This window comes from Electrona antarctica (assembly GCF_951216825.1).
Source record: "Electrona antarctica genome assembly, chromosome: 1".
NCBI classification, from domain to species: Eukaryota; Metazoa; Chordata; class Actinopteri; order Myctophiformes; family Myctophidae; genus Electrona; species Electrona antarctica.
Window position 1 is genome coordinate 7,322,412 of NC_136806.1, and position 24,294 is coordinate 7,346,705.

At 51.6% G+C, this 24,294-nt stretch overlaps 1 protein-coding gene and 1 pseudogene across 2 annotated transcripts in view; one reads left to right on the forward strand and one right to left on the reverse strand.

Annotated features, from left to right (window-relative positions):
• LOC306927573 (contactin-associated protein-like 4) overlaps nucleotides 1–24,294 on the forward strand; it is a 233,051-nt pseudogene that overhangs the window by 188,852 nt on the left and 19,905 nt on the right. The window contains exons 20-21 of the transcript in view: nucleotides 8,907–9,158; nucleotides 13,811–13,944. The product of the transcript in view is annotated as a contactin-associated protein-like 4 (transcript). The remainder of the gene's footprint in view (nucleotides 1–8,906; nucleotides 9,159–13,810; nucleotides 13,945–24,294) is intronic.
• On the reverse strand, nucleotides 14,401–23,744 carry LOC306926516 (uncharacterized protein). Its single transcript, XM_079505860.1, has 16 exons — nucleotides 23,636–23,744; nucleotides 22,507–22,623; nucleotides 22,192–22,290; nucleotides 22,013–22,084; nucleotides 21,801–21,920; nucleotides 21,555–21,623; nucleotides 21,356–21,403; nucleotides 21,172–21,243; nucleotides 16,546–20,948; nucleotides 16,208–16,368; nucleotides 15,889–16,049; nucleotides 15,653–15,721; nucleotides 15,454–15,501; nucleotides 15,270–15,341; nucleotides 14,689–15,111; nucleotides 14,401–14,530 (listed from the first exon to the last, which is right to left on the reverse strand). The coding sequence occupies exons 2-10, from the start codon at nucleotides 22,607–22,609 to the stop codon at nucleotides 16,357–16,359; spliced, it is 4,998 nt and encodes a 1,665-aa protein (XP_079361986.1). The 5' UTR covers nucleotides 22,610–22,623; nucleotides 23,636–23,744; the 3' UTR covers nucleotides 14,401–14,530; nucleotides 14,689–15,111; nucleotides 15,270–15,341; nucleotides 15,454–15,501; nucleotides 15,653–15,721; nucleotides 15,889–16,049; nucleotides 16,208–16,356.

Below are 24,294 nucleotides of genomic sequence, written 5' to 3' on the forward strand. Positions count from 1 at the left end.
CATAGGCCTCCCATGGTAGGAACAGCCCCCATAGGCCTCCCATGGTAGGAACAGAGCCCCCATAGGCCTCCCATGGTAGGAACAGCCCCCATAGGCCTCCCATGGTAGGAACAGCCCCCATAGGCCTCCCATGGTAGGAACAGAGCCCCCATAGGCCTCCCATGGTAGGAACAGAGCCCCCATAGGCCTCCCATGGTAGGAACAGCCCCCATAGGCCTCCCATGGTAGGAACAGAGCCCCCATAGGCCTCCCATGGTAGGAACAGCCCCCATAGGCCTCCCATGGTAGGAACAGCCCCCATAGGCTTCCCATGGTAGGAACAGCCCCCATAGGCCTCCCATGGTAGAAACAGCCCCCATAGGCCTCCCATGGTAGGAACAGAGCCCCCATAGGCGTCCCATGGTAGGAACAGAGCCCCTATAGGCCTCCCATGGTAGGAACAGCCCCCATAGGCCTCCCATGGTAGGAACAGAGCCCCCATAGGCCTCCCATGGTAGGAACAGAGCCCCCATAGGCCTCCCATGGTAGGAACAGCCCCCATAGGCCTCCCATGGTAGGAACAGCCCCCATAGGCCTCCCATGGTAGGAACAGCCCCCATAGGCCTCCCATGGTAGGAACAGTGCCCCCATAGGCCTCCCATGGTAGGAACAGCCCCCATAGGCCTCCCATGGTAGGAACAGCCCCTATAGGCCTCCCATGGTAGGAACAGAGCCCCCATAGGCCTCCCATGGTAGGAACAGAGCCCCTATAGGCCTCCCATGGTAGGAACAGAGCCCCTATAGGCCTCCCATGGTAGGAACAGCCCCCATAGGCCTCCCTTGGTAGGAACAGAGCCCCTATAGGCCTCCCATGGTAGGAACAGCCCCCATAGGCCTCCCATGGTAGGAACAGCCCCCATAGGCCTCCCATGGTAGGAACAGCCCCCATAGGCCTCCCATGGTAGGAACAGCCCCCATAGGCCTCCCATGGTAGGAACAGAGCCCCCATAGGCCTCCCATGGTAGGAACAGAGCCCCCATAGGCCTCCCATGGTAGGAACAGAGCCCCCATAGGCCTCCCATGGTAGGAACAGAGCCCCCATAGGCCTCCCATGGTAGGAACAGAGCCCCCATAGGCCTCCCATGGTAGGAACAGAGCCCCCATAGGCCTCCCATGGTAGGAACAGAGTCCCCATAGGCCTCCCATGGTAGGAACAGCCCCCATAGGCCTCCCATGGTAGGAACAGAGCCCCCATAGGCCTCCCATGGTAGGAACAGAGCCCCCATAGGCCTCCCATGGTAGGAACAGAGCCCCCATAGGCCTCCCATGGTAGGAACAGAGCCCCCATAAGCCTCCCATGGTAGGAACAGCACCCATAGGCCTCCCATGGTAGGAACAGAGCCCCCATAGGCCTCCCATGGTAGGAACAGAGCCCCCATAGGCCTCCCATGGTAGGAACAGAGCCCCTATAGGCCTCCCATGGTAGGAACAGCCCCCATAGGCCTCCCATGGTAGGAACAGAGCCCCCATAGGCCTCCCATGGTAGGAACAGAGCCCCTATAGGCCTTCCATGGTAGGAACAGAGCCCCCATAGGCCTCCCATGGTAGGAACAGAGCCCCTATAGGCCTCCCATGGTAGGAACAGAGCCCCCATAGGCCTCCCATGGTAGGAACAGAGTCCCCATAGGCCTCCCATGGTAGGAACAGCCCCCATAGGCCTCCCATGGTAGGAACAGAGCCCCCATAGGCCTCCCATGGTAGGAACAGAGCCCCCATAGGCCTCCCATGGTAGGAACAGAGCCCCCATAGGCCTCCCATGGTAGGAACAGAGCCCCTATAGGCCTCCCATGGTAGGAACAGCCCCCATAGGCCTCCCATGGTAGGAACAGAGTCCCCATAGGCCTCCCATGGTAGGAACAGAGCCCCCATAGGCCTCCCATGGTAGGAACAGAGCCCCCATAGGCCTCCCATGGTAGGAACAGAGCCCCTATAGGCCTCCCATGGTAGGAACAGAGCCCCCATAGGCCTCCCATGGTAGGAACAGAGCCCCTATAGGCCTCCCATGGTAGGAACAGAGCCCCCATAGGCCTCCCATGGTAGGAACAGAGCCCCTATAGGCCTCCCATGGTAGGAACAGAGCCCCTATAGGCCTCCCATGGTAGGAACAGCCCCCATAGGCCTCCCTTGGTAGGAACAGAGCCCCTATAGGCCTCCCATGGTAGGAACAGCCCCCATAGGCCTCCCATGGTAGGAACAGCCCCCATAGGCCTCCCATGGTAGGAACAGCCCCCATAGGCCTCCCATGGTAGGAACAGCCCCCATAGGCCTCCCATGGTAGGAACAGCCCCCATAGGCCTCCCATGGTAGGAACAGCCCCCATAGGCCTCCCATGGTAGGAACAGAGCCCCCATAGGCCTCCCATGGTAGGAACAGAGCCCCCATAGGCCTCCCATGGTAGGAACAGCCCCCATAGGCCTCCCATGGTAGGAACAGCCCCCATAGGCCTCCCATGGTAGGAACAGAGCCCCCATAGGCGTCCCATGGTAGGAACAGAGCCCCTATAGGCCTCCCATGGTAGGAACAGCCCCCATAGGCCTCCCATGGTAGGAACAGAGCCCCCATAGGCCTCCCATGGTAGGAACAGAGCCCCCATAGGCCTCCCATGGTAGGAACAGCCCCCATAGGCCTCCCATGGTAGGAACAGCCCCCATAGGCCTCCCATGGTAGGAACAGCCCCCATAGGCCTCCCATGGTAGGAACAGTGCCCCCATAGGCCTCCCATGGTAGGAACAGCCCCCATAGGCCTCCCATGGTAGGAACAGCCCCTATAGGCCTCCCATGGTAGGAACAGAGCCCCCATAGGCCTCCCATGGTAGGAACAGAGCCCCCATAGGCCTCCCATGGTAGGAACAGAGCCCCTATAGGCCTCCCATGGTAGGAGCAGAGCCCCTATAGGCCTCCCATGGTAGGAACAGCCCCCATAGGCCTCCCATGGTAGGAACAGAGCCCCTATAGGCCTCCCATGGTAGGAACAGCCCCCATAGGCCTCCCATGGTAGGAACAGAGCCCCCATAGGCCTCCCATGGTAGGAACAGAGCCCCCATAGGCCTCCCATGGTAGGAACAGAGCCCCCATAGGCCTCCCATGGTAGGAACAGAGCCCCCATAGGCCTCCCATGGTAGGAACAGCCCCCATAGGCCTCCCATGGTAGGAACAGAGCCCCTATAGGCCTCCCATGGTAGGAACAGCCCCCATAGGCCTCCCATGGTAGGAACAGAGCCCCCATAAGGCCTCCCATGGTAGGAACAGAGCCCCTATAGGCCTCCCATGGTAGGAACAGAGCCCCCATAGGCCTCCCATGGTAGGAACAGAGTCCCCATAGGCCTCCCATGGTAGGAACAGCCCCCATAGGCCTCCCATGGTAGGAACAGAGCCCCCATAGGCCTCCCATGGTAGGAACAGAGCCCCCATAGGCCTCCCATGGTAGGAACAGAGCCCCCATAGGCCTCCCATGGTAGGAACAGAGCCCCTATAGGCCTCCCATGGTAGGAACAGCCCCCATAGGCCTCCCATGGTAGGAACAGCCCCCATAGGCCTCCCATGGTAGGAACAGCCCCCATAGGCCTCCCATGGTAGGAACAGAGCCCCCATAGGCCTCCCATGGTAGGAACAGAGCCCCTATAGGCCTCCCATGGTAGGAACAGAGCCCCCATAGGCCTCCCATGGTAGGAACAGAGCCCATAGGCGTCCCATGGTAGGAACAGCCCCCATAGGCCTCCCATGGTAGGAACAGAGCCCCTATAGGCCTCCCATGGTAGGAACAGAGCCCCCATAGGCCTCCCATGGTAGGAACAGAGCCCCTATAGGCCTCCCATGGTAGGAACAGAGCCCCTATAGGCCTCCCATGGTAGGAACAGCCCCCATAGGCCTCCCTTGGTAGGAACAGAGCCCCTATAGGCCTCCCATGGTAGGAACAGCCCCCATAGGCCTCCCATGGTAGGAACAGCCCCCATAGGCCTCCCATGGTAGGAACAGAGCCCCCATAGGCCTCCCATGGTAGGAACAGCCCCCATAGGCCTCCCATGGTAGGAACAGCCCCCATAGGCCTCCCATGGTAGGAACAGCCCCCATAGGCCTCCCATGGTAGGAACAGAGCCCCCATAGGCCTCCCATGGTAGGAACAGAGCCCCCATAGGCCTCCCATGGTAGGAACAGCCCCCATAGGCCTCCCATGGTAGGAACAGCCCCCATAGGCCTCCCATGGTAGGAACAGAGCCCCCATAGGCGTCCCATGGTAGGAACAGAGCCCCCATAGGCCTCCCATGGTAGGAACAGCCCCCATAGGCCTCCCATGGTAGGAACAGAGCCCCCATAGGCCTCCCATGGTAGGAACAGAGCCCCCATAGGCCTCCCATGGTAGGAACAGCCCCCATAGGCCTCCCATGGTAGGAACAGAGCCCCTATAGGCCTCCCATGGTAGGAACAGAGCCCCCATAGGCCTCCCATGGTAGGAACAGAGCCCCCATAGGCCTCCCATGGTAGGAACAGAGCCCCCATAGGCCTCCCATGGTAGGAACAGAGCCCCCATAGGCCTCCCATGGTAGGAACAGAGCCCCTATAGGCCTCCCATGGTAGGAACAGAGCCCCCATAAGCCTCCCATGGTAGGAACAGCCCCCATAGGCCTCCCATGGTAGGAACAGAGCCCCCATAGGCCTCCCATGGTAGGAACAGCCCCCATAGGCCTCCCATGGTAGGAACAGAGCCCCCATAGGCCTCCCATGGTAGGAACAGAGCCCCCATAGGCCTCCCATGGTAGGAACAGAGCCCCCATAGGCCTCCCATGGTAGGAACAGAGCCCCCATAGGCCTCCCATGGTAGGAACAGAGCCCCCATAGGCCTCCCATGGTAGGAACAGAGCCCCCATAGGCCTCCCATGGTAGGAACAGAGCCCCCATAGGCCTCCCATGGTAGGAACAGCCCCCATAGGCCTCCCATGGTAGGAACAGAGCCCCCATAGGCCTCCCATGGTAGGAACAGAGCCCCCATAGGCCTCCCATGGTAGGAACAGAGCCCCTATAGGCCTCCCATGGTAGGAACAGAGCCCCTATAGGCCTCCCATGGTAGGAACAGAGCCCCCATAGGCCTCCCATGGTAGGAACAGAGCCCCCATAGGCCTCCCATGGTAGGAACAGAGCCCCCATAGGCCTCCCATGGTAGGAACAGAGCCCCCATAGGCCTCCCATGGTAGGAACAGCCCCCATAGGCCTCCCATGGTAGGAACAGAGCCCCCATAGGCCTCCCATGGTAGGAACAGAGCCCCCATAGGCCTCCCATGGTAGGAACAGAGCCCCCATAGGCCTCCCATGGTAGGAACAGAGCCCCTATAGGCCTCCCATGGTAGGAACAGAGCCCCCATAGGCCTCCCATGGTAGGAACAGAGCCCCCATAGGCCTCCCATGGTAGGAACAGCCCCCATAGGCCTCCCATGGTAGGAACAGCCCCTATAGGCCTCCCATGGTAGGAACAGCCCCCATAGGCCTCCCATGGTAGGAACAGAGCCCCCATAGGCCTCCCATGGTAGGAACAGCCCCTATAGGCCTCCCATGGTAGGAACAGAGCCCCCATAGGCCTCCCATGGTAGGAACAGCCCCTATAGGCCTCCCATGGTAGGAACAGAGCCCCTATAGGCCTCCCATGGTAGGAACAGAGCCCCTATAGGCCTCCCATGGTAGGAACAGCCCCTATAGGCCTCCCATGGTAGGAACAGCCCCCATAGGCCTCCCATGGTAGGAACAGAGCCCCCATAGGCCTCCCATGGTAGGAACAGAGCCCCCATAGGCCTCCCATGGTAGGAACAGCCCCCATAGGCCTCCCATGGTAGGAACAGCCCCCATAGGCCTCCCATGGTAGGAACAGAGCCCCCATAGGCCTCCCATGGTAGGAACAGAGCCCCTATAGGCCTCCCATGGTAGGAACAGCCCCCATAGGCCTCCCATGGTAGGAACAGCCCCCATAGGCCTCCCATGGTAGGAACAGAGCCCCCATAGGCCTCCCATGGTAGGAACAGCCCCTATAGGCCTCCCATGGTAGGAACAGAGCCCCTATAGGCCTCCCATGGTAGGAACAGCCCCTATAGGCCTCCCATGGTAGGAACAGCCCCCATAGGCCTCCCATGGTAGGAACAGCCCCCATAGGCCTCCCATGGTAGGAACAGCCCCCATAGGCCTCCCATGGTAGGAACAGAGCCCCCATAGGCCTCCCATGGTAGGAACAGAGCCCCCATAGGCCTCCCATGGTAGGAACAGCCCCCATAAGGCCTCCCATGGTAGGAACAGCCCCCATAGGCCTCCCATGGTAGGAACAGCCCCCATAGGCCTCCCATGGTAGGAACAGAGCCCCCATAGGCCTCCCATGGTAGGAACAGCCCCCATAAGGCCTCCCATGGTAGGAACAGCCCCCATAGGCCTCCCATGGTAGGAACAGCCCCCATAGGCCTCCCATGGTAGGAACAGAGCCCCCATAGGCCTCCCATGGTAGGAACAGTCCCCATAGGCCTCCCATGGTAGGAACAGAGCCCCCATAGGCCTCCCATGGTAGGAACAGAGCCCCCATAGGCCTCCCATGGTAGGAACAGCCCCCATAGGCCTCCCATGGTAGGAACAGAGCCCCCATAGGCCTCCCATGGTAGGAACAGCCCCTATAGGCCTCCCATGGTAGGAACAGAGCCCCCATAGGCCTCCCATGGTAGGAACAGAGCCCCCATAGGCCTCCCATGGTAGGAACAGCCCCCATAGGCCTCCCATGGTAGGAACAGAGCCCCCATAGGCCTCCCATGGTAGGAACAGCCCCTATAGGCCTCCCATGGTAGGAACAGAGCCCCCATAGGCCTCCCATGGTAGGAACAGCCCCCATAGGCCTCCCATGGTAGGAACAGCCCCTATAGGCCTCCCATGGTAGGAACAGCCCCCATAGGCCTCCCATGGTAGGAACAGAGCCCCCATAGGCCTCCCATGGTAGGAACAGCCCCCATAGGCCTCCCATGGTAGGAACAGCCCCTATAGGCCTCCCATGGTAGGAACAGCCCCCATAGGCCTCCCATGGTAGGAACAGAGCCCCCATAGGCCTCCCATGGTAGGAACAGAGCCCCCATAGGCCTCCCATGGTAGGAACAGCCCCCATAGGCCTCCCATGGTAGGAACAGAGCCCCCATAGGCCTCCCATGGTAGGAACAGAGCCCCCATAGGCCTCCCATGGTAGGAACAGCCCCCATAGGCCTCCCATGGTAGGAACAGCCCCCATAGGCCTCCCATGGTAGGAACAGAGCCCCCATAGGCCTCCCATGGTAGGAACAGAGCCCCCATAGGCCTCCCATGGTAGGAACAGAGCCCCCATAGGCCTCCCATGGTAGGAACAGAGCCCCCATAGGCCTCCCATGGTAGGAACAGCCCCCATAGGCCTCCCATGGTAGGAACAGAGCCCCCATAGGCCTCCCATGGTAGGAACAGAGCCCCCATAGGCCTCCCATGGTAGGAACAGCCCCCATAGGCCTCCCATGGTAGGAACAGAGCCCCCATAGGCCTCCCATGGTAGGAACAGAGCCCCCATAGGCCTCCCATGGTAGGAACAGCCCCCATAGGCCTCCCATGGTAGGAACAGCCTACACATGATAATCCTCGTTGCACGTGTAAATAAATAAAGTACCATGTTGGGAGTTTAACCCATTCAGGCCTGACGTCGAAATTAAAAAAAAAAAGTTTTCTAAATCATGACAATTTTCGGAAAGATTTGAGGCACATTTTAACGATTTTTCAAAAATAGCAGACCTACAAGCTCATAGCGCGCCACTCGGTGGCGCGCTATGAGCTTGTAGATCTGCTATTTTTCAATAGCTAAATTATAACATAATGTTTAAAACACCAAAAGGGGTTCCCGCCCAAAATGGGTTAATGGTTAATGTGGTTAAACGCTAACGTGACATGGATGCGTTCCAGGTCTCAATGGATTAATAAAACATCATGAATCCGAGGTCGCGCTAAGAATAATCATCGTCCGGTCGGCGCTACACGGCCTGGAGCGGCAATTCACCTTTAGCAAAGCCCCGCCCTCTCCCACTTAGACACTCCCACTTGGACACTTTCCAGCCGGGCTCATTCATTCCAATGTAAATATCATGGATTTTACACATTAAATACTGGTTCATTTTTGGAACCAGACCTTCAGAATCTCTTCCAAATCCGTCGTCAAGGCCTGTCATATGCACTGGAAAAATATGTGTGTGACATTTATTTTTTTAAAACAATGTTTTATCATATAGGAAAACTATTGGTGGAGAGGTTTGTCTAACCCATGTTATGCTTAGCTGTGATTGGACCATAGCAGTTTGGGGAGGGTCTCTGCTATAGGTCTATTAACCCATTCTGGGTGGGAACCCCTTTTGGTGTTTTAACTAAGCATTGTTATACTTTAGCTATTGAAAAATAGCAGATCTACAAGCTCATAGCGCGCCACCGAGTGGCGCGCTATGAGCTTGTAGGTCTGTTATTTTTGAAAAATCTTGAAAATGTGGTACAAATCTTTGAATATATATTCTTTCAGAAGACTTTTTTTTAAATGTTTCGACGTCAGGCCTAAATGGGTTAAGGACAGTCACTGCTGGGCCAGCCGGATGAGGGCTCTTCTTCTTTGCTTATTTCGCGCATCGTTGCTGGCACTGGCCTCATGATACCGCCTCTGGTGACGGGCGGGATTGTGCTATAGTCTGCTTGCAGTTGACATGACAAATACAGCAAGACACATAAAGCAATCTTGAATCTTGGTGTCTGAAATAAAGTGTGTGAAAAGAGAACCTCTCTGTGTGCTGCATGCATGCCGTCTCCCCCACTCCCTCCCTCCCTCCCTCCCTCCCTCCCTGTCTGCCTTCCTCCAGAGGTGTCGGCCAGCTTCACGCCGAGCACGTCGGTGAGCTACACCTTCAAGGAGCCGTACGAGCAGCTGAGCAGCAGGAACGGCAGCACCCTGGCCTCCGGCAGCACCCTGGCCTCCTCCATCTACTCGGACGACGTCACCCTGCCGGGAGAGAACGTCTCCCTGAGCTTCAGGACCACCACCAGTCCTGCCCTGCTGCTCTACGTCAGCTCCTACCACATGGAGTACCTGGCGGTGCTGCTCAACAAGCACGGTGAGTCCAACAGCACCTCCTACAGGCAGTACCTGGCGGTGCTGCTCAACAAGCACGGTGAGTCCAACAGCACCTCCTACAGGGAGTACCTGGCGGTGCTGCTCAACAAGCACGGTGAGTCCAACAGCACCTCCTACAGGCAGTACCTGGCGGTGCTGCTCAACAAGCACGGTGAGTCCAACAGCACCTCCTACAGGGAGTACCTGGCGGTGCTGCTCAACAAGCACGGTGAGTCCAACAGCACCTCCTACAGGGAGTACCTGGCGGTGCTGCTCAACAAGCACGGTGAGTCCAACAGCACCTCCTACAGGGAGTACCTGGCGGTGCTGCTCAACAAGCACGGTGAGTCCAACAGCACCTCCTACAGAGAGTACCTGGCGGTGCTGCTCAACAAGCACGGTGAGTCCAACAGCACCTCCTACAGGGAGTACCTGGCGGTGCTGCTCAACAAGCACGGTGAGTCCAACAGCACCTCCTACAGGGAGCACCTGGCGGTGCTGCTCAACAAGCACGGTGAGTCCAACAGCACCTCCTACAGGGAGCACCTGGCGGTGCTGCTCAACAAGCACGGTGAGTCCAACAGCACCTCCTACAGGGAGTTCCTGGCAGTGCTGCTCATAGACATAAAGGCTAGATGGAGCAAGGCGGAGTCTCCCATGTCGCTCACCGGCGGCCATCTTGCTACAGTCCTACGTTCTGTGGTAGCTGGTGGTGATCAGCTCAAACAGAAATTACTCATAACTCGCTCAAATATTTACGGATTTACAAACGGGTTGGTTTATTACAAACGTTATCAACGTGGCTATGATGCAGGGTGCATGCTTATCTGCTTAATGTTGGTTTTTTTTATATGAACGTCACATAAATGCATATAAGTATGCTGATGTCTCTGACGTTTATAACAAACCAAACCGTTTGAAAATAAGTTGAAAATTTAGCAAGTTACCCTAGGGTACCCTCACAAAAAACATGCAGTAATCCTGGTCTCTAAACTGCCTCCACCTGGCCAGCCGGGGCGCCTGATGGAGGGGAAAGGAACTGGTTGGAATAACGTGTTCCTTCCACGCACTACGTCCAACCAGGGAAACTCCCCCCTGTCAGGTGTAAAGGAGCAACTTGGACACTCAGGCATGAAGGAAGCATGAGTTCAAGTCCGTTGCTCTCCCCATGTCCCCCATATATGGGGACTAGGTTGGTGGAGGGTGTGTAGAGCCCAGGATCACATTAGATAATTGACACAGGGGTGACAAATGGGTTACAAAATTGTGGGATAAAAATTATAGAAAATTGAGCAAGTTATGGTTATATAAAAAGTACATGCCCCATATAGACACAATGTTATGAGCGGGCGAGCTGTTTTTGTTCGTTACATTCCTAAGCCAATGATTTGATGACCGGGTGGCTGCTCACTCTTTGGAGTCTCTATACCAAATTAATGAAATTAATTCAAGGCTTCATGGGGTTTGTCATTGATAGAAAATACGTTTATATATTATCCTTTTGTTTTTGCGGTGAACCACTCCTTTAACCCATTTTGACCTGAGATCAGATTCTAAAAATGTCTTCTACATCCTGACAGTTTTCTGAAAAAGCTATGTTTCTATGTCAGTCGTTCTTCGATTAAAAAAAAATAGCAGACCTACAAGCTCGTAGCGCGCCACTCGGTGGCGCGCTACGAGCTTGTAGGTCTGCTATTTTTGAATAGCTAAAGCATAACATAATGCTAACACCAAGCTCCGGTAGTGCGGCACCGAGTGGCCAGGGCTGCCTAATGGAGGGGAAAGGAACTGGTCGGAATTACATGTTCCTTCCACGCGCTACGTCCGGCACAGGGAAACTCCCCCCCTGTCAGTTGAAAAGAAGCAGCTTGGACTCCTCATGCATAGAAGGTAGCATGAGGTCAGTCCGCTGACCCCCCCCCCCCCCCCCCCCCCCCCCAAGGATTACATCAGATAATTGACACTGGTTGAAAAGAAATACTTCGTACAAAATCGTGGGATAAAATTTAAGAAAAAAAAAGGAGTCAAAAGGCGAACTCGGCACAGAGGCCAGGAGGCGTCAAAAGGCGCCGAATGAGTTAACCCAGGGAACTATCCAAATGAAACCTTCTCTCTAATTTACCTCCAGGTTGTTTTTAAATCTTCTCTCGGATGCCTCGATCCTCCCTCCAGGTTGTTTTTCTCTGATTTGTCTCATGATTGCAGTCGCTGACTGCAGTGCAATCATGCCCTCGCTGTTGACACACACTCCTTCGCCCACTTAAGCGCTGAAGCACTCCGCTCGATCCCTCTTCAAGATTTCATGTTTTCTTTTGCGAAATGCATTATCAGTATGCAAAGTGTTATGTTTTTTCTTTTAAGATTTGTTTCTGGCTTTTTGCCTTTTATTGATATAGTTACAAGTGAAGATAGACAGGAAAGAGGGATAGAGAGACAAGGGGAGAGACACGCAGCAAAGGTCGTCATTGACGGGACTCGAACGCGTGACTCGCTGTCCTGTCAGGCCGGAGCCTATAGAGCGTCGCAGTCCCGCCCCCTACCATGGACCAGGAAATGAATCCCAATGCATTTTTCCCATAGACATTTCAGAAAGTATTTATTTAAAGACGTTACGACACGGACAAAGCCAACTCGAGTCGTGGCAACTCATGACAACACAAACAATATTTTGGACCAAACAAATAATTATTTTTTCGGCCCCAAAAATTGTGTTTGTTGTCATGATTTGTCACGACTCGAGCTGGCTTTGTCCGCGGCGTAAACGTCTTTAAATAAATAATCTATGAGGAAAATAAACGGAGAATCATTTCCTGGTCCATGGTAAGGGGCGGGACTGCGACGCTCTATAGCCTATGTGCCATGATGCGCCTGGACCACTAGGCTAGCGGGCGCCCCATGCAAAGTGTTCTGGGAACAGATTTACAATTTACAATTTAGGCATTTAGCAGATTCTCTTAATCCAGAGCGATTTACATTAAGCAAGAACAAAAAAAAACATGGGAATACATCACATAAAAAAGCATTTATCATGAAACATGCGTACCGTAAGCTAAGAACGTAACAGTGGAATATCTATATAATGAAACTATACATATCAACTATGCATATATACTATACTATGCTATACATATGTACTATGATGTGCTATGACTACATACAATGCAATTATAGTGCTGTCTACATAACATGCTATAAGTCTGTATCAAATGATATCTAAGTCTACAGAAATGCTATCTAAGGGGGTAGGGTACAGTAAGTGCTATGGGCCATGATGGAGTCTGAAAAGGTGGGTTTTCAGACTACGGCGGAAGATTGGGAGTGATATAGATAATTATCCTAAAGCAAAGCAAAGTTACTATATTTACCCAGGGTATCTGGGCTAAACTCAAGAACTTGTTTCCAGCCAGGCCCTGCTCATAGAACATTTCATGGTAGTGGTTCAATGACTTGCTCAAGGGCACTTCAGCGGTGGTAATTTTAACGTGTCGGACCGCTGATTCGAACTGGCGACCTTCCGGTATCAAGACTGCTCCGCAATCCGTTCGGCCACCGCCACCGCACCAATTAGTTGGCACCATCTTAATTGGTGCATATATGCATATATGCCTCTGGAATAAGATTGGAGCGTTGCGCATGACGTCACTGCGATGACATGTGGTGATCATGTGCCACTACACCAGGGGTGGGCAACTGGTGGCCCGGGGGCCACATGCGGCCCCCACCTTCACTTAATGCGGCCCTCAGGTTAATGTCAGAATTCTGATATAATATTGGTTTCAGCTGATTACAATTCCACAACATGCAAACATGACCCGCTTTAATTACTTCAGTCTAAATTAGTAGCTCAATGCTTCAACACAAGTATAATTAAAGGCATTTGAAATGAAAAATATTAATTTTCAGGATTCTGATTAAGATTTCAATTCGAATATAGCAAAAATAGCCGATCTACAAGCTCAAAACGCGTCGCGCTGCGACGCGTTTTGAGCTTGTAGATCGGCTATTTTTGCGACGACCGTAATATATGGCCCTAGGGAGTGAGTGTTGAAATATAGTGGCCCTCTCCATTGTCAAAGTTGCCCACCACTGCTATACAGTAATATGCACTGTGGCCCCTCTGGAGTGAGTGTGGAAATGTATTGTCTCCTCTCCATCGTCAAAGTTGCCCACCCCTGCTACACTATCACACCTTTCTGCTGCTTGGAGGGAGTGATAAATTAATTGTGGCGCGGTGCGGAATGATTTATAATTACTATGACAGTAATGGTGTACTGTAGATCAGGGGTTCTCAACCCGTGGGTCGCGACCCCTCGTGGGTGGGGTGGGGGGGGGGGGGGGGGGTACATCTCCTGTTGTTGATGCATGGACAAAGTCTATTAAAGTCTCTCAAAGTCACTTAATTATTATTCAGGATTCATTTATTGTATAATGCAGCTAGTGCTTACTTTTACCACTTAGTTGTAGGCCTACATGTCCATAAACCACTTAGTTGTACATGTCCATAAAGCCTTAAACACCAACTGTACCTTTCATATGTATTTACAGTATATTCTCCTTTATGTGGACCTGAATAAATTGTTAAAATGTTTGTTTGTTTGTTTGTGCGTGCGTGCGTGCGTGCGTGCGTGCGTGCGTGCGTGCGTGTGTGTGAAGATAAGCTGGAGGTTCGGTACAAGCTGGACTCCAGCACAGATGCAGAGGTTCTGAGGAGCAGGGTGAGGAACCTGGCTGATGGAGCTCTGCACAGCCTGAGACTGACCAGACTGACTGACCACGTGTCTATACAGGTACGCACGCACGCACGCACGCACGCACGCACGCACGCACGCACGCACGCACGCACGCACGCACGCACGCACGCACGCACGCACGCACGCACACCACTCCGCTCCTCTGCTTTATCAACATGTAGTATCAAACGTAAAACTAGTCATTATGCAGAATGTCACGTTTCATAATGTATACAAATCTTTTGAGAATAGCAGATCTACAAGCTCACAATGTGTTGTGTTGCATTGTGAGCAAATTACCAAAATGTACTGTATATAACTAGAATTTCGCGGGCCTTCGGCCCGCTCATCCTAGCTCCCTGCGCGTCGCAAATCGGAGGAAGGAAATTGTGAGAGCAAAGGTAGACAAAGTCACAACATTTCAAAATGTAGTTCTCAGTGTATTTTTAATGGAGTCTGAGTGTTTTTTTAGGAAAGAATGTTAATGTTAACAGTGAATGTGTAGTAAAATAAGCTGCAGTGCCATGAGGTTGCCCAGATTTGGCCAGTAGAGCCTGCAGAATGGGATCATCATCATCTTCAGTGATGTAGTTCAATCAGAAATGGGATTTGTGAGAATGCAACAGCCTATACATTGCAGAGGCTGTAGAATTGGGGAAACAGAGAAGGTAGGGATAAAGTATACATTGAGACATCTCCACCAGGTATGTTGTGAATGGAATGACAATGCTATGTCTATGTTTGATTATCAGTTATGTAGACTAATCAACAATGAGACTTGTAAGAATGCAACAGCCTTACGTTGATGGGGATGGTTTGGGGAAGACGCAGTTGTCGTGGAAAGGCCAACTTAGCAAAGGAACAATTGTATTTGGCAGCTGATCCAGAGGAGGGCGTGGAGGAGTGGGGTGATGTGGAAGGGGTGTTTGTGTTTCTGGTTCCAGAGATTGTCATGGTTGAGCCTGCAGAAAAGGAGACACAGATAAGGGATGAATCAACCACACAATGTGACATGTCCACCACAGATCATGTGAAAGGTAGTGATATTTCTGGAAAGTGTTAATCAATGTTACTTCCTTTTGTGTGGCTGCAAGTTTGCACAGCAGCAGTTTGTTGTTGAGGGTTCTGAGGAAAAACAGTTTGGTGCCATTGCAGAGTCCGTCTTTGGGGCTGATGTTGCGCAGTAGCATCAAGGGCATTCCTGGCTTGAGGGTGATGAGGTGCCTGGGAAATCCATTGGGGCAGAGGGTGTTGAGGTATTCCACGTTGAACCGCATTCTGTCTTGGTAGTTCTCCAGGGTGTATGTGTAGTGGGACAATGTGATAGTTGTATTAGAGTTATTGAGGTGAAAGTGTAGATGTGAGTGTAGTGCGTTGGTTACCTGTGGTTTCTGCTGTGGCCATTGGCTGTGTTGTAGCCATCATGTGCTGCTGTTTGTCCAGGTTATGCTGAGCTGAGAAATTAAGATGGGAGTGTATGTGACTATATATTCAGTACATGTAGGTATAACATACACACATATGCGTAATGCATTGAGGCAGAGGGCAACATATCTGAGGCCTTACCTCTGGTCCGTCTCACTCTGTCACGTGTTTGCTCCCGCCTGCGCTGACCTGGGTATGGATGTCAGTAGTGTGTGTAGACACAGAGGTACAAAATGTTATCGACATGTTATGCAGAGATATGTAGATAGATGTCTCTATACAGTGTGTCAGGATGCTCGGTACCAAGCAGTAAGGTTATCTGAATAACAGAAGTCAGTACCTCTGGCCTCAGCCACGTCCAATGAAGGTGTGTTGGCCATTTGTGGAGGAGTGCTGCCCTGGTGTTGAGCTGTGAAGTGATGTGTAGAGAGTTATGTAGAGCACAGGGTGTGAGTGTAGTGTACACAATTAATGTAGGTTATGTGATGAAGATACTGCAGTATCTGTGGAGAAAGAAACAGCAGTGTATTGCATTGTGCAATGTGCTGTGCAAAGTGTAGTTTTGAGCAAGTGTACCTGGTACATGTTGTGCTGCAGCTGCTGGAACCAAGCGTTGTGTTGGGGCTGTTGGCGTGTGAGTGGCATGGGAGGGTCCATGTAGTAGTTCAGCTGCTTGATGCATGCATTTGCGTGTAGCTGTTGGCGATGGATGTTTTGCAGACTATACATTGCAGAGGCTGCAGAATTGGGGAAACAGAGAAGGTAGGGATAAAGTATACATTGAGACATCTCCACCAGGTATGTTGTGAATGGAATGACAATGCTATGTTTATGTTTGATTATCAGTTATGTAGACTAATCAACAATGAGACTTGTAAGAATGCAACAGCCTTACGTTGATGGGGATGGTTTGGGGAAGACGCAGTTGTCGTGGAAAGGCCAACTTAGCAAAGGAACAATTGTATTTGGCAGCTGATCCAGAGGAGGGCGTGGAGGAGTGGGGTGATGTGGAAGGGGTGTTTGTGTTTCTGGTTCCAGAGATTGTCATGGTTGAGCCTGCAGAAAAGGAGACACAGATAAGGGATGAATCAACCACACAATGTGACATGTCCACCACAGATCATGTGAAAGGTAGTGATATTTCTGGAAAGTGTTAATCAGTGTTAGCAGCAGTTATGTATTATTCAGAAATGACATATGTAGAAATGACATGTAGCAATGCAACAGCCTTACCTCAATGGGGATTGTAGGGCCAGGAAGAACAGCGCGAAGCAAGTCTCGAAAAACCACATTGGCAGTATGATGTTCCGGCTGTCCTTCTTTCTGCTTTATGGCATAGGTGAGAGCTTCTGGGTTACCTGTCCTTGAGCTGGCAACATAAAGCTGTCCGTGACTGAAGACAGGGGACGAAAGCCAGACCCCCACTCTTGTAAGTGTCTGGCCTTGGGATTTATTGATGGTGGTGGCAAAAGCGGTGCGGACTGGAAACTGTCGTCTGGCCCACTCAAAGTAGGAATGTCTAGGATCAGGAATGAACTTGATTCGAGGGATCAGGACTTCCTTTTGTGTGGCTGCAAGTTTGCACAGCAGCAGTTTGTTGTTGAGGGTTCTCAGGAAAAACAGTTTGGTGCCATTGCAGAGTCCGTCTTTGGGGCTGATGTTGCGCAGTAGCATCAAGGGCATTCCTGGCTTGAGGGTGATGAGGTGCCTGGGAAATCCATTGGGGCAGAGGGTGTTGAGGTATTCCACGTTAAACCGCATTCTGTCTTGGTAGTTCTCCAGGGTGTCAGCACTGCTCAGGTTGGTTGACAGACCTGGTATCCAGGTCTCCATTAGGTCGTTGATGGCGTCCACGTCCTTGTTGGTAGGGGCAAGTACTGATCGGCCATCCAGCCAGCCGGTAGTAGTGAAGTTGTTGGACATATCTGGAAATATAGTTTGGCAAAACATCTTCATGGAGCACTCCTCCGCTGTGTGGTCATTGTCTGTGTTGCTTTGAATGTGGAAATACCTGTCATCTGGGATGAAGATGAAGTCGTTTGCATCGTTGGCTGTACCATCACCAATGCGGAGTGTCCATTGGTCAAAGGCCTTCAGGTCTTGGTTTTCACTGGCCCTGACTCGCATGTTCTCTGTGAGGCTGGAGACTTGGAAGTGTTGCCAGAGGCCTGAGTTATTGAGGCAGCTGTTGACAATTTGGGCAGGATTAGCCCCTTGAACCACTGGAAGACACTGGCGGAAGTCGCCGGCCAAGATGATGATTTTCCCACCAAATGGACAGTCTGGCTTGTTCATCAGGTCTTTCAGAGTGTAGTCAAGTCCCTCTAGCAAGAAGCGGTGCAGCATGGTTGCCTCATCAATGAGCAGGAGGCGTGCCCGTCGCACCAGCTTGGCTAGGCTGCTTTGAGCTGTGATGTGGAAGGGTGTGTGTTCTGTTGGGTGGAGAGGTGCTTTCATCCGCGAATGGAATGTTCTGCCTAGGTGTAGGAGTTGTGCAGCAATGCCAGTAGTTGCCATGGCAAGGGCAATACAGCCACCAGGTTCCAGACTGCGCACAGCGTCCAGTAGTGCATTGAGTAGGAAGGTCTTACCACAACCGCCACGTGCTGATATGAAGAGTTGTAAGTTGGCCTGTTGCTGGACTGCCGTCATGACAGTGTCGTAAATCTGTTGTTGTGCAGCAGTGAATTGTGGAATTGTTGCCTGTACATTGGCTTTCAGCTGGGCCACATCATAGTCCAGCTCCTCACGGATAAGAGGCTCTTCGATGTTGACCAGCCCATGGACAGTGGCCTTTTCCTCATCTGTCATTTTTTCCAGGAGGAAGTCTTGGAGGTCATGTTCATGTGACTGGAGGCGGACTTGCAGATCCAGTCTCACCATGGTTTTGAGTTGCTGGTCAGTGAAGGTCGTTGCACTCTGCTGTGCTCTCCGCTTGAAGTCATCTGTCCAGTCTGGCCAGAAGTCGTTAAACAGGCTTGCAGGGTTCGCTGGTTGGCAGAAGATGAGGATGATGACGAATAGGGCACGAATCTGGGGGCAGAGGTGAGTGGCAGCAGCCTCAGTAAGGACAGTGGACCACTCTTGGTCATCATCCAACAGGCCAAGCTCCCTGCACACTGCCTGGTAGGTGTCAAGGCGGCTGCCATTGACTGAGTAGAGGTCCTCAAAACTTGTTTTCCCTTTGGAGTGGTCATTGTGGAGGAGCAGTCTCAGGTAGAACACATCTCCAGCTAGGGGGCTGATGGTGTGGACACGGCCAACGGAGAAAGCGTTGTTTTTTCTGAGTTGCCACTTGTTGTTTGTGTAGGTGTATTTGTGAGGCATGTCAACATAGCGCTGCATGGTCATAGGGTTGTAATCTGGACCTTTGGCTGTCTTCTGTTGAGCATTCAGTTTGAAGAAAGCAGTCAACTCTGTCTGTCTGCCCTGCTCCACCACATTCTCCTCATCACCCTCGGCGAAAACGACGTATTGCTCGTGTTCCAGATGCAAGCGGAGGACTTGAACAGGAGGCTTGTTGGCGGATATGGGGAATGCGAAGAGTTTCCAGCAGGCCTCACTTGAGCCAACAGAACGCATGTCTTCATAGTCCCTAATCTCATCACGGGCAGCCTGGGCGCCCTCAACTTCAACACAAACCATTGCACGGTCCGGCCCCTTGGTCACATATTTGTAGAGATATTTGGCCGCAAGTGCAGAGATGCATACTTCTACGTTGATGTGGCAGTTGTATCGGAGGCTGAGGTAGGGGTTGTAGGGCACTACCCAACTGTTGTTGATGTGGTTCCCATTTTTTTGTGCAGTTCGGCCACCATTATCTGGAGAGCGACGGCGGTAGATAGGATAACTTGTTTCGTCACCAAGTGTTGTTCTGGGCTGGAAGGGTTTGGGGAAGTTCTTCTTGCAGGCTTTGCAGTTGGAGCCGGCTTTCTTCTCCATGCAGGGATTGTTGGGATGCTCTTGTCCACAGGGACCGTGGATCATGTTAGCAAGTACAATGTCCCACAGTGGCTGGCGCCTTGCTTTTTCTTGGGCAGAGATCCCATTTTCATGCGGGTCAGGGGGAAGTTCTGCACAGACAATTTGGTCCACTTGGGCTGGTGTCTTGGGTTTGTCCTGCTCTGCTAGAATGAGGAGGATGTGCGAGTGAGGCAAGCCGCGTTTTTGAAATTCTATGACCCAGAGGTGGGCAATGGCTAGGCCAAAGATGTGTCTTTTGATGAGGTCATCCATGATCTGATCTTTCTTTAGTTTGAATACCCGGGCCACCAGGTCAGGTCGGTCTTGGGGTGTCTGGCCAGGGGTGAGGGCAGCTACGATCTCTGGCCAGTGAGGATTGCAGGTGACCGTGATGAAAAGGTCTGGCTTTCGCATGTGGCGGACTATGGCCATAGCGTCCTGGAACTTGCTGTGGTACCAGCGTGGACTGCCATGGAAAGAGCTAGCAAGGATGACTCTACCCACAGCATGTTCCTGCTCATTGTGGTGGACAGAGTGAGATGGAGCACTCCGTTCCCGTCTACGCACAGCCACAACCTGTTGTAGTTGTTTGAAGCTGTCAGCCCGTAATGTCTTCTGGTTATGGCGCTGCCAAGTCAGCCTCTGGTTCTCGCATGTTATCCAGGCATTGAGGATCCATTCTTGGAACAGTCTGCCTGCCTGGAAAAGGTAGTCGCTCGCAGTGTGACGACTGTTCATGTGATAGGCAAAGAACTCACGGGCTGTGAGCCTTTTTTCATCACCCACATGCTTGAGAGCACAGTGCCAGCCAGATGTCCCTTCAATGAAGAGGAGGGTGAAGTGGAGGGGCATGGCTTTGGGATGGCGGTCAGATATGATTTTCAGACCTCCACCACGTAAGTGGATGACCAGATCATGTGCCTGTTCGTTGGTGACAATGCAAAGTTCTTGGAGATTGGAGGGGGCATTGTAAACACCGGAATGTCCTCCCTGTGGCCTGGCTGCAGCACTTATGACAATAGTGCCTCGCTGTAGTTGTTCTTCTGGGGTTTCAAGGATTTGCTTGAAATCTTGGACAAATATATTGTGCAGGTGAATAACTTGCTGCACAGTGTGCAGCAGCTGCGCCATTGTGTCCTTGTCAGCAGTGGATGTTCTGGCGGGGAGTGTCATGTTTGCAAATCTGGTGGTGTTTTCCAGACTTGGGTCGAGGACATAAAGTTGGGCAAACACAGCAACAGCACCAGGTTCTGGTTGGAGTGGCCCGATGCGCTGGATTACCTTTCCTTGGAAAATGACAGTGGGAGTGAAGCGTGTGAATGTTTTCTCTTTGACCGCAATACTGGAGAGGCAGACAGCGTTGTTGATGACACGGCTGTGTTTCCGAAACAGTTTTGCCTGAGGGGTATCGTCAAACCACAGATCATTGATGGCCTGTGGGGGCCTAGGGAAGGCTGGTAGGCAAACCTTTCCATTCAAGCAGCAGATACTGGAGGTCTCGTTTTTGAATGTGAATGCGTGACAGTGGTCACACACACAGTTGAGCTGGCCAATACTCTGTGGTGTGTCGGAGAGTTGGTTGATAGTTAGTTGGCCGCTGAGAATCTGCGCAGTGCAAGTTGCAATTTTGGCAGCAACTTGTGATTGTCGTCTTGCTGGCTGATGGGAACTGCCTGTGAAGGTAAATGGAAAGTATGGTGTGAAGTTAATTTCATGAGAGTCATGCAATAAGTAGATTGTGGTCAGTATGTGAATGTGATGTTTTTGTTGAGGCAGGCAATGGAAATGTGTGGAGGCATTAAATTGAACTGTGTGTATGTGTAGTGGGACAATGTGATAGTTGTATTAAGAGTTATTGAGGTGAAAGTGTAGATGTGAGTGTAGTGCGTTGGTTACCTGTGGTTTCTGCTGTGGCCATTGGCTGTGTTGTAGCCATCATGTGCTGCTGTTTGTCCAGGTTATGCTGAGCTGAGAAATTAAGATGGGAGTGTATGTGACTATATATTCAGTACATGTAGGTATAACATACACACATATGCGTAATGCATTGCGGCAGAGGGCAACATATCTGAGGCCTTACCTCTGGTCCGTCTCTTTCTGTCACGTGTTTGCTCCCGCCTGCGCTGAACTGGGTATGGATGTCAGTAGTGTGTGTAGACACAGAGGTACAAAATGTTATCGACATGTTATGCAGAGATATGTAGATAGATGTCTCTATACAGTGTGTCAGGATGCTCGGTACCAAGCAGTAAGGTTATGTGAATAACAGAAGTCAGTACCTCTGGCCTCAGCCACGTCCAATGAAGGTGTGTTGGCCATTTGTGGAGGAGTGCTGCCCTGGTGTTGAGCTGTGAAGTGATGTGTAGAGAGATAGTATGAGTTAAGTAGAGCACAGGGTGTGAGTGTAGTGTACACAATTAATGTAGGTTATGTGATGAAGATACTGCAGTATCTGTGGAGAAAGAAACAGCAGTGTATTGCATTGTGCAATGTGCTGTGCAAAGTGTAGTTTTGAGCAAGTTTACCTGGTACATGTTGTGCTGCAGCTGCTGGAACCAAGCGTTGTGTTGGGGCTGTTGGCGTGTGAGTGGCGTGGGAGGGTCCATGTAGTAGTTCAGCTGCTTGATGCATGCATTTGCGTGTAGCTGTTGGCGATGGATGTTTTGCACAGTATGTGAGTGTAGTGGACACAATGCAGTAGGGGTAAATTTGAGTGCAACATATGTGAATGCATTACCTCTGGTGTCATGCAGGTGCAAAGTAGGGGTGTGGAGCAGTCGTGGTGTAGTCGCGTCATCAAGGCGTTCTGCTGTGAAGTGAGACAATCATCATCAAGTTGTGCTGCTATGACATGGTGCTGTGTGATGGGTCCCTGCCGCCACACAGTAAATAGAAAGGTGTCAGTGTACTGGGTACCTGTGGGCTGGGTGTCTTCCAATGAGCGGGTGTGTGTGTGGCCACGTAGAGTGTCGCGAGCAGGGTTGTGGTGGAAGTTTGGATCCTCATTGCGTTGTTCTGTGGAGTGTGATTGGACAGCATGCATGAGTTAGTGTAAACTGGTCACGTGTGGGAAACTGGTTACGTGTGGTACGATGTTAGTAAATGGTGGTCCACACACAGTGAAGGAGTACGTGTGTGCACAGTGTGCACAGACGCACACATGTATTGTGCAGTGCAAGTGTTTGTGGAAGGTTGTTAGAGCACATGTACCTTGTGCGGATGGTGCTGTACCTTGTGCGGATGGTGCGTGGTGTTGTCTGGCAGCTGTGTGCAAGCGTATTTGGGTGGCGTTTGCCGTTCGGTATCCAAGGGATGATGTGCGTTTCTTCGGCATGGCTTTGTATGTAGCTGAAGTGGTTGAAAGAAGTGTTTTATGCATTGACGACAAATTATGAAAGTATAGTTATGGTATGAGGCAAATAATGGCATTTTTGGCAACAGCGGAATTGTTAGCAGCCCTCATTTTCAGCATTGACAACATGAAGACAGAATTGGGTGGCAATAGCTGTTGTACATGAGACATGGCGGCGTGTTATTATGCTTGTAATGATGCTAGTGTTATTATTAATATTGTTATTGTCATGCTATTTGTAAGAGCATAATTGGCAACAGCCCAATTGTTAGCAGCCTGTATTGTTAGCAGGCGTTATTTTCAGCATTGCCAACATAAATGGAGAATTGTGTGGCAGTAGCTGTTGTACATGAGACATGGCATTATCAGCTGTTGATGGTGTTGATGCATCAACAGAATCATAACGTGGCTCTGATTCAGGAAGCTTATCTGCTTTTTTTTGTTTGTTTTTAACGTCGTATAAAAGCATATAAGTATGCGGACGTCTCTGAGGTTTATAACAAACCAAACCGTTTGAAATTCGGTTGTAAATTGAGCAAGTTATGGTCATGTAAGAGTACATCATAGACACAATGTTATGTGGGCCGAGGTAAGATGGCCGCCACGTGACGACGTCGCTCTTTTTTTTTTTTTTAAGGTCGTATAAAAGCATATAAGTATGCGGACGTCTCTGAGGTTTATAACAAACCAAACCGTTTGAAATTCGGTTGTAAATTGAGCAAGTTATGGTCATTTAAGAGTACATCATAGACACAATTGTAAGAGGTAAGATGGGCGCCACGTAACGACGTCGCTCTCCATTGTTTAACAGCGCGGGTGAGCTATGTAGAGTTGATATATATCTATATCTATGGTTATGATGCTATTAATAATAGCATTAGCAGCTGTTTATGTAGTTGTTATGCTATTAATAATAGCATTAGCAGCTGTGTTTCAGTAGTGACACACGTAGCAAGCACACACAGTACACACACACGCGCACGCACCCTTAAATTGTAGTTAACTTACCTGTAATGGTGGAAAGAGGCGTAGTGGTCGTGTCCAAGTGAGTAGTGAAAGTGCTGTGAAGAAGGGTGTCGTGGTCGAGGGGGACAGCGATACGCAATTCAATGCAATGCGAGAGTCCGTCCCGCGCGCAATTGTCGTCTTTTCATGAATGAAACTGTGTATGTAATCGCGCCGATCTCCAGCCAAGTTGGAATCAGTGTGTGTGAGGGTGTGTGTGTGCGCTCGCGGTGTGTGTGTGTGTGTAACTTGTGGCGGTCCAACCGGATGTGAAATCCGTAACCAAAGCTGTCGGGGGTCACGTGGTTGGCTGTGAGCAAATGGGAGAGGGGATGTAGTGTTGCCAGGTCCTTTGCCAGTTCCGCGTATTGTAAGCGAGTGGTAGTGTGTGTAAGTAGCGTGTTGAATGGCATTGTTGTGTGCTTGTTTTCATAGACGTGGCAACAAATTAGTAAGAGTAGGCAATGGGAGAAAAGGATGCAGTGTTGCCAGGTCCGCGAGTTTTAAGCGTGTTGTAGTGTGTGTGAGGAGCGTGTTGTTTTCTGGGCTTGTTTGCATAGACCTGGCAACAGTGGGCCGTGTGTGAGTGGGGGGGTGTCGGTGCTTGTGGCGTGTTTGTGTTTATTATTGATATTGATGTTGTTTGTGAGTGTGGACGGGAG